Source organism: Myotis nattereri, assembly GCF_964212035.1.
Source record: "Myotis nattereri genome assembly, chromosome: 1".
Classification (NCBI taxonomy): domain Eukaryota; kingdom Metazoa; phylum Chordata; class Mammalia; order Chiroptera; family Vespertilionidae; genus Myotis; species Myotis nattereri.
The window spans coordinates 96,525,892-96,540,487 of record NC_138075.1 but is presented as its reverse complement, the minus strand read 5'-3'; the positions used below and the strand labels follow the sequence as shown (position 1 = coordinate 96,540,487).

At 40.1% G+C, this 14,596-nt stretch overlaps 1 protein-coding gene across 1 annotated transcript in view; it reads right to left on the bottom strand.

The window, feature by feature from the left end:
• ODAD2 (outer dynein arm docking complex subunit 2) overlaps positions 1-14,596 on the bottom strand; it is a gene marked incomplete at its 5' end in the record, with an annotated part of 240,053 nt that overhangs the window by 103,276 nt on the left and 122,181 nt on the right. Inside the window, one exon of the mRNA XM_081099802.1 lies at positions 78-192. Coding sequence (XP_080955928.1) covers positions 78-192 — 115 coding nt within the window. The remainder of the gene's footprint in view (positions 1-77; positions 193-14,596) is intronic.

Genomic DNA, 14,596 nt, shown 5'->3' with positions numbered 1-14,596 from the left:
AGCAATTAGTGGACTGTGGTGACATTATTCAATATAGTATTAGAGATCCCAGAATTGAATGATCTGTAGTTCATTACCTTAGCATTTTGGATGCAGGGACAGAGGGCCCAAGCAGCGCTGGCCTTCACATCTGGGTGGGGGTTTTTCAGCAAGGACCATAACAAACGAACTCCATCTAAGCGATCAATTATCCTATTGTGAAATAAAAATAGAGACATCAACTGTAACTAATATGTGTAAATGAACATTTAAGTGGCCTATTTATTCAGACAATTCTAATTAGTGTTTGTCCTTCTGACATTTTGCTTGGATTTCTTTTTCCAAAACTTTAAAAACAGCAGGGATATAACATGCTGTTGAATTGTGAGCACTCTGATTTCAGTTTTAAATTCGTGACACGAAAAGCAAGCTCCATGGTGATTACGATTCACATAAACTTAAAATCAAGCCATGTAATTTTTTAATTAGCTGTACACAGACTGTTACCTAAATGTAAAAATACTGGTTTCTTTTATATAGTAACATCTAAATACTTCCCAAAACAAATATTTATGCCTCAAAACTGTGCAGTTACCTTTTTTATTTGGTCTGTGTGTAATTGACTTAGCTTACAATGTGACATATTTTAAACAACTGCAGTCCTAATCTAGCATTGGGAATTAAAATCATTACACCACAGTGCATCCTTTGTTGGGTATGAATAACATGTAACTTGTTTTCCATGTGCTCCCTTTTCGGCAAGACTAACATTGAAGACTGTGTTATAATTACTTAATACTCTGTAATCAAAATATCTTCATGACTAGCTAAAAAATGAATTATCATCAGAGTCATCTATACACCATCTGTCTTCTGTTTATGTATCAATCAGTCCAGGGAGAAGAACCTTGAATTAAGGTCTGTGGAGTACTTGCAGTTGAGAAGAAGGCTAAACAAAACTTAATATACTTTACAAACATAGCTTTGTTCACACAGATACGCTAAACAAGCAGATGAGAAAAAATAAAGGACATAAAAATTCCTTTAATTTTTAATCTCAAATAGTGTTTAACACATGTGGTATTTAGCCACAGATAAAAAAAATACTACTGGTTTAAAATGCTATACAAATTCTTTCTTGAAAATCAACATAAAGACATCTACATTTCTTGATTATCTGAGATGAATTTACCAGAAAAAAAGTATTATTTCAAAGATTCCAAGTAGGAAGTCATTTTCGCATAACCATATAAAACAACTGGTAATGCAAATAATTTATACTAAGTTATAAACTGTTTTTTAAAAGATAAGTTTTAATTTTAAAAAAAAGTGCATTGCAAAAGTATTTAAAGTTTAATGAAATAGCTTTCCAAACCTAAAGCTTTCTAATATCATGCTGAGTGAAAACAAAGTTTTAATTCTCAGTTTATGGAAACTGTAAAGAAAGATATGAGCACTATACAATGAAGGATTTACTTTACAAACTTAAAAAGCTTACTACTTAATATATGCCACTGAAAACAGAATTAATGCTTATCCCCAGGTCTCTATTTTTTCACACACATTTCTCAATGAATGACTGATCTCTTACTCTCTCAGAATATAGTAGTGAAATTTGCATTAGTGACATTTATGTATACAATGCTGAATATAACTTATCATGACTGCAGAAACCACTTGGATGGCACACATTTTCAGTTTAAAACAAAAAGGATAAATAACTCAATTCTGGACTCTCTCCATCCTGCCAGGCAAAATTTCACAATTAACTATAAAAATTCACTATTAATTATAAAATTATATCTATTATCCCCAGCTCTCAGCCCCAAACCCCAAATAATTCATCAGCTTGTTAGTTATAAAAGATGAGGACTATGACCCCATTGCTAATGTCTTAAAAGAACTCAGCACATTACAGAGTAATAACCTTAGAGGAGGAAAACATTTGCAAACACAGCGACTAGCAAAGCCGGGGGCAAAATTAAAACAAACTTGAGTTTTAGTCCCACTCCCATCTTCTTCTGTACCAAGTCATTGACTGCTGTTCACTTCACAATAACTTGAGTACCTACACCACATTCCTCTGTTCTCCCCGCAACACCCTAATTCTGCTCTTCACTACCTCATATTAGGATTGCTTCAGTAGCTACAAGACTTGGTTTTGTGCTTTCATTTCTCTCAGTTCTAATCCATCCTATAAATCCCTGGGAAATTCATCTTCATAAGGGCCCCTCAGAGCTTCTGCAGTACTCCTTGAGAGCAGGTCCCCAGGGTTATTCATTCTGTTCATCACACCATCTAGCACATTCAATAACATCTAAAGATCACTCCAGGAGAAAGACTCCAACAGCTTCCCATTGGCCTGCATGGTATTAAAATCCCAATTCCTGAACTCCAATATTTAACATTTCCAATGAGTTGGTTTATTCCTTTCAATTCCCTCTATTCAGGCATTTGTTCATAATCCTTTTGGGCCATCTACTAAGTGCTAAGCATAGCACAATGGCAGATACAGTCAGTTCTCATTATTTGTGGTAGTTAAATTTTATAAGTCACGGCAAACAGTGAATTAGTGAAGACTGAACTATTACTCCTGGGGGGAAATAGAAAATTTAGTTCCTGAAAGCCTCTGGTCAGAACATTTTCATCAACTGATCAATATGTAACCTTGTTTTATGTGTGTTTCTGTTTAAAAGCACCTTATTGAATATGTGTGTTTGATTCATTAACATTGAACCCATGGCCAACAGAACTGTGAAGCTTATTGAGCACACGTTTTCTGTCAGGCACATCACAGCCTTCCTGCACTTAAGAATACTAGAAAACAGAGCTCTGCAGCACTCTGCTTAGGGGCTGTAGTACAGTATCAAGCCAAGATGTAGCCCAATCCCCCCTCCCAGTCAGTAGAACAGTGTCTGCCTGGCCAGAGGCCCCAAGGAGCAGAGCAGCTTATAGAGTGGTTCCCATGTCCTTGACGGCTAACAAGCCTCACCAGACTCTCTGTCCTTGGCCTGCACGCAGGCCTTTCCCAGCACGGCTCCCTCTCGCTCCCTCTCTCCTTTGCTAGATAAACCCCTAGACTCCCCTAGCCTAGTGTGGAAGCTCACCAAACTAGTCACCTTGGCGTCTGCCCCAGATGTAAGTAATAAAGTCTATGTCTGTCCACTCTGGTCCCCCCAACACGGTTTGGTTTTGTTTTTGTTTTTTTTTTGGACTAGCAAAAAACAGCATGGAGGTTCCTGGGTTGGAGCTCCTACAGTACGGGGACCATTTTAAACAAAATCACTAGCTTAAAGCACAAAACTATGAAAAGCATAACACTAAATAGACTGTGAAAAGTATACGTGCTAACAGTATGAGCTGAAACAGGAAGGGAGAACATGCTTTTGTTCAACCTCAGCTGGAAGCATGCTCATTAGGCTACTCAAATTTTTCAGTGCTCTGCACATGTCCACTACGGACGGCAAAAGCATTCCAAGTATTGATTTGTAGGTAACAAACGAATTTGAGGAGGGATACAAATTCACAAATACAGAATCTGTAAGTAATGATAATTTTTAAAAATATAGTTTTTATTTATTTCAGAGAGGAAGGGAGAGGGAGATATAGAAACATCAATGATGAGAGAGAACCACTGATTGGCTGCCTCCTGCACACCCCTATTGGGGATCGAGTCCACAATCCCAGCATGTGCCCAGACCAGGAATCAACCCATGAACTCCTGGTTCATATGCTAATGCTCAACCACTTAGCAACACCAGCCGGGCAATAAATAAGGATTTTAATTGTCCTTCAGGAAACTACAGTCTAGTAAGGGAGATAAAGAGACCATTTTATGTTTATATCTCTACTAGAGGCCCGGCGCATGGATTCGTGCACCAGTGGGGACCCTCAGCCTGGCCTGAAGGGATCAGGCAGAAACTAGCTCTCCAACACCCTCTGAGGGGTCCCGGATTGCGAGAGGGTGCAGGCCAGGCCGAGGGACCCCACTGGTGCACGCATCCGTGCACCAGCTTCTAGTATGCATATAACATCTTTGGTTAATCTCTTCCCGCCCTTCCTCCTCCCTGCTTCCTTCTGAGATTCCTCAGTGTGTTCCATGTTTCCATGCCTGTGGTTTCCGCTCCTGCCTTGAGCATCTGCCTGCTGGTGGTCAGTGTCCATCATAGCTACCAGATAGTCAGCTGGTCACTTAGGCTTTTATATATATTCTAGAGGCCTGTTGCAGGAAGAGATTCGCGCAATAGGCCTTCCCTTCCCTTGGCTGCTGGCACCAGTTTTCCTCCCGCACCCGGGACCCAGGCCTTCGCTCTGGCTGGGCTCTGGCCGGAGCCACCCCGGAGCCATCAGGCTTCGCTGTTCGGCAGGCCCCGGGGCTGTGAGGCCTTGCTGCTCCACCAATCCCAGGGCCGTGTGGCCTCGCTGCTCCACCGATCCCAGGGCCGTGTGGCCTCGCTGCTCCACTGATCCCAGGGCCGTGTGGCCTCGCTGCTCCACTGATCCCAGGGCCGTGTGGCCTTGCTGCTCCGCCTGACACCAGGACCATGTGGCCTCGCTGCTCCACTGATCCCAGGGCCGTGTGGCCTCGCTGCTCTGCCTGACACCGGGACCATGTGGCCTCGCTGCTCCGCTGATCCAGGGCCATGTGGCCTCGCTGCTCTGCCAATCCTGGGCTGTGAAGCCTCACTGCTATGCCCATCCTGGGCTGTGAGGCCTCACTGCTTTGCCTGGCGCCAGGGTGTGAGGCCTCGCTGCTCCAGCCCCGGGCCATCAGACTTCGCTCCACCGCTTGGAACCTAGTATGCAAATTAACTGCCATCTTTGTTGGCGGTTAATTTGCATATCGTGCTGATTAGCCAATGGGAGGTGTAGTGAAGGTATGGTCAATTACCTTCAAATGTTTGCCTATTATTAGGTAAGATAGATGTATTATTTTAAAGAAGCTATGGCAGGCTAACTTTGGAGAAAAGATGTGAATGTGCCAGCCTCTGGAAGTATGTTCCAGAATTCCTCAATGTTGCTAACATAGGATGATAGTTTATCCTTTTATAGTTGTGTAAGCAATATGATTAGAAAAGCTCTAGAACCTTTTTCTCAGAAAAATCATTGTCTTACAGTAAATATTAAGAATGACTACTATGTGCCAGGCAGTTTTTGAAGCACCAGGGTTTTTTTCCCCAACATGAATGCAAACAGAAATTTTTATTCGCATGGAGCTAATATTATTTGGGGGAAAGATATAAAATAAAAATCTATATATTATATGAAATGTTGAAAAGTGATTGGAGAAAAAATATAACAGAGATGAAGAATAGAGAGTGGAAAGCGCAAGGAGACAGTGTCAATGAAACAGTGAAATTTGAGCAGTTACACTGTGGGTGAAAGAGCCAGCCATGAGGCTAGGAAGAACAATATTACAGTATCTACTGCAGTCCCTGGCACAGAAAATTAGTCATTATTAATAAACATTAAATGAAAGTTGCTCGGTCAACGTCACATTCATCAAATATTAGTGTTGGAGCCTAGAGAACATGTACTCTAACACTTTTTTTATACAATGAGGAAGCAGGTAGAGTGGTTTAACCAACTCTGTATAATATGTTGGTTGTATAAACAAAAAATAATTTATACTTTCTTTCCTGTATAAAAAAAAAAGGCACATGATTTTGATGAATGCATTAAAGGCAGCTGAGGAAGTTTTGCCTAAAATAGAGAGCAAACTGTACCAACACATATGTTAATATTTATGGTCACCCCAATGATAAGGCACCTACTCCTTATGGAGGTAGAAGAATAATTTTGTAAAAATGGTCTGATGTCACTATAAACATCCCTAAATATTTGTAATAGTAAAATAAACTTTCTAAATAATTAGACAATTAAAATTATTGGGTAACTTTACATTTTTACCTAGATTGGGGGGCTTTATGACTGTGATTTAATGAGCACTCTTCAAAATAACAAAACAGACTAGGAATCCATTTAAGAGCAGCCAGTACCTGACTACTGGTATTATTGAAAGAGAATAGACTAGATAATTATATAGCCATGTATCAAATCCCAGAACTACTACTTATGACCATGATATTGGAAAAATATTTCATTTCCTGAAACTTGAGTTTCCTCATCATTAAAATAAGAATATTAATACCCATCATATAATGAGATATGTAATAGAATAATGAGATACTCAATTAATATTAGTTTCATTTCAGAGGTTGATAAATATACAAATAACCTTCTGTGGTTCTATCTATATCCAAGAATCAGACTAAGTCAAGTTTTATTTAGAGAATACTATAAATTTACTAGTATATATTAGAAGTATACTATAAATGATTTAACCAAAAATTCTGATTTTTATCCAGGCATACAGTCTCACTTGAGTGTGTATGGGCACCATGTTACCAGTTCCGATAAAAAAGACAATCTAGTTAATTTGGTTGGAATTCAATAAAGTAAACTTGCACTGGTAATCCATGTGGTTATGAAATGATTTGTCCTAATTTAGGTAACAAAGATTTAGCATACATTCTTGATTAGAATATTTCAAGAAATCCAGTTTAATCTTCAATTTAAATCACTATCTCAACTTCATTAGGAATATCTAAATAATATAGGTAGAGTCTATGGGAAGTAAACAGGGAGTTTCCAGTCAGGAAGGTGAATGGACAGAGGAAAGAGGTATATGAAGCTGAGGAGGAGCTTGAGATGGAATCATGAAATGGTCAGCAGGTATGGGGGACTGCACTGAGAATGGTGGAATTTCAGCACTGGGGTGGTGTGCTTGGGGAAGAGGGATGAATGTGCAGAGTTATACAGGACATGCCTGGAAGACTCTGTGTGAAAACAGGTGAATGGAACATAAAGGATTTTTATTCTGGACGCCCAGGATTCATTTAAAAATCAGGAGTATAAACAATTTCAGGGGTCAGCTTGTAACAAAACTACAGAAGCAACTTGCATTCCTAATTTTCCCCAATATCAGTAAATACTAACAAGGAATGGCTTCAGTGAGGTCATATAGTAAATATGATTTGGTTTCTTGTTGATTTTTTCATTTACATATTATCATGAATGCTATTCATATCATTTAAAAGCATCAATTTTCAAAAGCACCTTTCTTCCACCATAAGAGACTTTTTCAAATTATAACCTAATAAATTCTCAGGTATAAAATTAAAATACAGAGGAAGAAAATGGCGGAGGTTTAGACAGACGTGTCGGTGCCTTGTCCCGGAGCAGATAAGGGCGGGCAGCTGAAACGGGTAGCATACAGCCCGAATAAGCAGAGGAGATTCAGCTGAGACAGTCTGCAGCCAGGAAAGACAGAGAAATCCTAGATAAAGGGAACGGTTAGAGGCTGAGGCTGAAACCTCTCCAGGTGCGCCGGCACAGCCGCGGAGACCGTGCCATCTTGGGTGACTGTCGCCGGCATCCAGAGACCAGCTACTAACCCGGCAACAAGGGCTCTCAAGCAGCGCGACTACGTGAACTCAGAGGAACTCTGCTTCTCCCCACAGAAAGGTTAGACTTTCCCCAAAGGTGCGGTTTGCAGTTTAGGTTGGAGAGTGGAACGCGCGCAGGGGGGTGGGGGCTCTGCGCCCCACAAAGACCGCGGCCATTGGAGCCAGCGTGACCCACGAGTGTGGAAGGGCACCCCCAGGGCTGCTGGCAGAAGGGAACGCTATAAATAAGCACACAGTTGGACGGGTCACAAACGGGCAGCCTCAGATTACGCCAGTTTGCCGGCTACTCGGTGCCAGGAGCCAGAGCGCGCGCAGAGACTTCGCGCAGATTTGGAAGGTGAAGCGTTGCGAGTTCGCACAACTTCCCAGGCTCTTAAATCTGTGCGTTTGATTGTTGAACCCAGTGCAAGGGACTACCCAGTTGGGGTCAGTCACAGAGCTTGTAAGGGAAGGCTGTTTTGGGGGAGCCTGGGAAACAGAGCGGGGAGTGACTACTGGAAAACCAGCTCTGGGCGGAGGACATTCCCAAACCAGCTTCCGGTACAATAGAGAACACCTGGTCAGAGAGGTCCTATACCCTCGGAGGTCAATCCCGACGCACTGCCACCCAGAGGCAGAGCCACGAACTGACTCTTCTGTAAATACAGATAAGGGCTGTCTGGGAAACCAATGTAGCCTGCCTTAAAATCAGGACTGTGGCTTACAACACAGAGGAACAGTGTATCAGAGGAAAATTCAACATTCTCCTGAATACCTGGTGTGCCAAAAAGAGGAGCAGAAGATCTGAAGCACCTTCATTACAGCCCATTTTTTTTAATTATTTTTTTTAATTATTGTTTCACCTTTTAACTAAGAAACCATTTATTTTCTTTTTTCATCACCTGATTTTACCCTTTTAATTACTACATTTTTATTTTTAACCAGTATTATTACTGCTGCCATTTTACCATTTTTTTTTAAAGTGTCATTTTATTTTCTTTTTATTTTATTTTGGGACTAAGGTTCTCCATTCTATTTTCATCGTTCCTTTAGCATCATTTTCCTCTACCTCAATTGTGCTGCTGTGCTAAAACTCTCTTCCCCACTTTTCCCCTTTTGCTGTCCTGTTTCTCTTACCCTAGTCCTGCTTTAGATTTTCCCTATTCTTCATACGCCCTGTCTAAATTTCACCCTACCTATATATCCCTTTTCCAATCACCTGCTATAAATCCTTATCCACCTCTCCCTTATCTTTCTTCACTATCCAAATTTTTTATTCTCTCCTTTTCTCTATTGTTCTGTTGTTGCTTGCTCGATTGTTGAGTATATTGTGTTTTTTTTTTCTTTTCTTTTCTTTAAGGATTGTATGTGAGGTTGTTCTGCTTTTTCTTTTTCTTTTTCTGTCTCCCATTCCCCCTCCCCACCTCCCACCCCCCCCCCCCGGCCAGTTATTTTTGTGCTTCTGCTTTCCCTTGCCTCACTTGATATTATTGGCTGTTTGTAGTTTGTATTCACTCCAGAGATCCGTTGCTGGAATTTGTTGGGATTAGTGGCGGTTCTATCGGAGTTTTCTCCTCATATGAATAGTCTCCTCCCCTCTTCTACTTCATTCTATTTTTCTTTTTTTCTCTTTTTCTTCTTTTTTTTTCTCTTTTTTCTGTTTTTCTCTCTATCTTTTTCTCTTCTTTCTTCCTTACCCACCAACTCTCTTAGCTCGGGTGGCCATCTTTATTTGGGGTTATTAATACCGTAATTCATTTGTGTTCAGTGCCTGGTACGTTGTGCCTTGTTGTGTTGTATTTTGTGCCTTTAAATCAACGCAGCAGATCCAAGCAACAGCGGCCTCCTGATCTCCACACGCTCTGTCTGAGGAACAGCTGCTGTGGGTGAAGCCTCCCTCCACCAGCCAGAAGAGCCACAACAGCTGTGAACAGCACCCATCAGAAGACCCGCTAACAACAGAGGAGCAGCTGCTACCACAACCGCCCAAGGAGCAACCACAGCCCGAGGAGCCACTGCCACCTAGGGAGCAGCGACTGAACGACTCAATATCTATATACGTCAGTGAGATCAAACATGGGTAGACAAAGAAATCCCCAAAGGAAAGAAAAGGAGGACTCACCAGAAAAGCAGCTAAGTGATACAGAGGCATACAACATGACAGAAAAAGAATTCAGAATAAGGGTCCTAGAGTGCATACACCGGATGGAGGAAAAAATCGACAACTTATCCAAGAAGCAAGAAGAAACAGATGAAAAAATCGACAACTTAACTAAGACCCAAGAAGAAATGAAGTGCGATATAGCTGCAATAAAGAACACCATTGAAAGTATCAACAGTAGACTAGGAGAAGCGGAAGACCGAATTAGTGAATTAGAAGACAGGGAAGCAAAACACACCCAAACTGTACTTCAGTTGGAGAAAAAAATTAAAAGACAGGAGGAGAGCCTAAGGGAGCTTTGGGACAACATGAAACGAAACAACATACGAATAATAGGGGTGCCAGAACAACAGAAAGAGGAACAAGGATTAGAAAACCTATTGGAAGAAATAATATCAGAAAACTTCCCTGAGGTGGGGAAGAAAAAAGTCACACAAGCCCAGAGAGTCCCAAGCAAGGTGAACCCGAAAAGACCCACACCAAGACACATCATAATTACCATGGCAAATGTTCAGGACAAAGAGAGAATCTTACAGGCTACAAGAGAGAGACGGAAACTTACATACAAGGAATCTCCCATTAGATTATCAAATGATTTCTCAACAGAAACACATCAGGCCAGAAAAGAATGGACGGAAATTTACAAAGTGATGCAAAGCAAAGGACTGAATCCAAGAATACTCTATCCAGCAAGGCTATCATTCAAAATTGAAGGGGAAATAAGAAGCTTCACAGACAAAAAAAGGCTAAGGGAGTTTATCACCACCAAGCCAGCAATGCAAGAAATGCTAAAGGGACTGGTGTAAAAAGAAGAAATAAAAATCCCAGAAAGAAAACAGCCACACACACAAAAAAAGAAATGGCTACAAACAAGTACCTTTCAATAATAACTTTAAATGTAAACGGGCTAAATGCTCCAACCAAAAGATATCGAGTGGCTGAATGGATAAAAAATCATGACCCATACATTTGCTGTCTACAAGAGACCCACCTCATTAGAAAGGACTCACACAGACTGAAAGTGAAGGGATGGAAAAATATCTTTCAGGCTAATGGAAAAGAAAAGAAAGCTGGGGTAGCAATACTTATATCAAACAAAATAGACCTCAAAGTGAAGGCCATAACAAGAGATACGGAAGGCCACTTCATAATACTAAAAGGATCAATACAACAAGAAGATATAACCCTGATAAACATATATGCACCCAATGCAGGAGCACCCAAATACATAAAAAATCTTCTGGAAGATATCAAAGGAGAGATCGACAACAATACAATCATAGTAGGGGACTTTAATACACCACTGTCATCACTGGATAAGTCCTCTAGACAAACAATCAGCAAAGATACAGCAATACTAAATGACTCACTAGATCAGATGGACTTAATAGATATCTTCAGAACACTTCACCCCAGTGCCACGGAATATACATTCTACTCAAGTGCTCATGACACATATTCAAAAATAGACCATATATTGGGTCACAAGCAAAGTATCCCCAAATTCAAGAAGATTGAAATCATAAAAAGCGTCTTCGCAGACCACGATGGCATAATATTAGAAATAAACTGCAATAAAAACAACCCAAAATACTCAAACACCTGGAAGCTGAATAGCATGCTATTAAATATTGATTGGGTTACCAATGAAATCAAAGAAGAAATTCAAAACATCCTGGAAACTAATGACAATGAAAACACAACAATCCAAAACCTATGGGACACAATGAAAGCAGTTCTGAGAGGGAAGTTTATAGCTCTACAGGCCTATCTCAAAAAACAAGAAAAAATGGTAGTAAATCAGCTAACTCTACAATTCAAAGAATTAGAAAGAGAGCAACAAGAAAACCCCAGAGTGAGCAGAAGGAAGGAGATAATAAAGATTAGAGCAGAAATAAATAACATAGAGACCAAAAAAATAATACAGAAAATCAATGACACCAAGAGCTGGTTCTTCGAAAGGATAAACAAGATTGACAAACCTCTAGCCAGACTCACCAAGAAGCAAAGAGAGAGGACCCAAATAAACAAAATCAGAAATGAAAGAGGCAAAATAACAACAGACCCCACAGAAATACAAATGATTGTTAAAAAATACTATGGACAGCTCTACTCCAGCAAACTAGACAACCTGGAGGAAATGGACAAATTCCTAGAAAAATACAACATTCCAAAACTCAATCAGGAAGAATCTAAAAATCTCAACAGGCCAATAACTATGGAAGAAATCGAAGCAGTCATCAAAAAGCTTCCAGCAAACAAAAGCCCAGGACCAGACGGCTTCACAGGGGAGTTTTACCAAACATTCAAGGAAGAACTAAAACCTATCCTCCTCAGACTACTACAAAAAATTCAAGAGGAAGGAACACTTCCAAGCTCATTCTATGAAGCCAGCATCACCCTAATACCAAAACCAGGTAAAGACAACACAATGAAAGAGAATTACAGGCCAATATCCCTCATGAACATAGATGCCAAAATCCTCAACAAAATCTTAGCAAATCGGATTCAGCAGTACATCAGAAAGATCATACACCATGACCAAGTAGGATTTATCCCAGGGATGCAAGGATGGTACAATATCCGCAAATCAATAAACGTGATACATGACATAAACAAATTGAAAGAAAAAAACCACATGGTCATATCAATTGATGCAGAAAAAGCATTTGACAAAATTCAACACCCATTTTTGATAAAAGCTCTCAGCAAGGTGGGAGTAGAAGGATCATACCTCAACATAATAAAAGCCATATATGACAGGCCCACAGCCAACATCATACTCAATGGACAAAAACTTACACCATTTCCCCTAAGAACAGTAACAAGACAGGGATGCCCCCTCTCACCACTCCTGTTCAACATAGTACTGGAAGTGTTAGCCATTGCAATTCGGCAAGAAGAAGAAATAAAAGGCATCCAAATTGGAAAAGAGGAAGTAAAACTGTCCTTATTTGCAGACGACATGATATTATACATACAAAACCCTAGAGACTCCATCAAAAAGCTACTAGACTTAATACATGAATTTGGCAATGTAGCAGGATACAAAATTAACCCCAAGAAATCTGAGGCATTTCTATACACCAATAGTGAACTTTCAGAAAGAGAGATTATAAAAACAATCCCGTTTACCATCGCACCAAAAAAACTAAGCTACCTAGGAATAATCTTAATTAAAGAGGTAAAAGACCTCTACTCAGAAAACTACAGGACGTTGAAAAAAGATATAGAGGAAGACATAAACAGATGGAAGAACATACCGTGTTCATGGATTGGTAGAATCAACATCATTAAAATGTCCATACTACCCAAAGCAATCTATAAATTCAATGCACTTCCCATTAAAATACCAACGGCATACTTCAGAGATATAGAACGAACTCTCCAAAAATTCATCTGGAATAAAAAAAGACCCCGAATAGCTGCAGCAATCCTGAAAAAGAACAAAGTAGGTGGGATCTCAATACCAGATATCAAGTTGTATTACAAAGCCACTGTTCTCAAAACTGCCTGGTACTGGCACAAGAATAGGCATATAGATCAATGGAATAGAATAGAGAGCCCAGAAATCGGCCCGAACCAATATGCTCAATTAATATTTGACAAAGGAGGCAAGAACATACAATGGAGCCAAGATAGTCTCTTCAATAAATGGTGTTGGGAAAATTGGACAGATATATGCAAGAAAATGAAACTAGACCACCAACTTACACCATACACAAAAATAAACTCAAAATGGATAAAGGACTTAAATGTACGACAGGAAACCATAAAAATTCTAGAAGAATCCAAAGGCAACAAAATCTCAGACATATGCCGAAGCAATTTCTTCACTGATACAGCTCCTAGGGCACTTGAAACTAAAGAGAAAATGAACAAATGGGACTACATCAAAATAAAAAGCTTCTGCACAGCAAAAGAAACCATCAACAAAACAACAAGAAAACCCACTGTGTGGGAAAACATATTTGCCAATGTCATATCTGATAAGGGCCTAATCTCCAAAATCTATAGGGAACTCATACAACTTAACAAAAGGAAGATAAACAATCCAATCAAAAAATGGGCAAAGGACCTAAATAGACACCTTTCAAAAGAGGACATTCAGAAAGCCAAGAGACATATGAAAACATGCTCAAAGTCACTAATCATCCGAGAGATGCAAATCAAAACAACAATGAGGTACCATCTCACACCTGTCAGACTGGCTATCATCAACAAATCAGCAAACGACAAGTGCTGGAGAGGATGTGGAGAAAAAGGAACACTTGTGCACTGCTGGTGGGAATGCAGACTGGTGCAGCCACTATGGAAGACAGTATGGAGTTTCCTTAAAAAACTGAAAATGGAACTCCCATTTGACTCTGTGATCCCACTTCTAGGAATATATCCCAAGAAACCAGAAACACCAATCAGAAAAGATATATGCACCCCTATGTTCATAGCAGCACAATTCACCATAGCTAAGATCTGGAAACAGCCTAAGTGTCCATCAGTAGATGAATGGATTAGAAAACTGTGGTACATCTACACGATGGAATACTATGCTGCTCTAAAAAGGAAGGAACTCTTACAATTTGCAACGTCATGGATGGAACTGGAGAGCATTATGCTAAGTGAAATAAGCCAGTCAATGAAGAAAAAATACCACATGATCTCACTCATTCATGGATAATAGAGACCATTATAAACTTTTGAACAATAATAGATACAGAGGCAGAGCTGCCTCAAACAGATTGTCAAACTGCAGCGGGAAGGCCGGGGAGGGTTGGGTGGCAGGAGGTAGGGGGGGTAAGAGATCAACTAAAGGACTTGTATGCATGCGTATAAGCATAACCAATGGACATAAGACACTGGGGGATAGGGGAGGCTGGGGAACTGTCTAGGGCGGGGGGATAAAATGGACACATATGTAATACCCTTTGTAATACTTTAAGCAATAAAAAAAAATAAAATAAAATAAAATTAAATTAAAATACAGTTGACCCTTGAACAACACAGTATT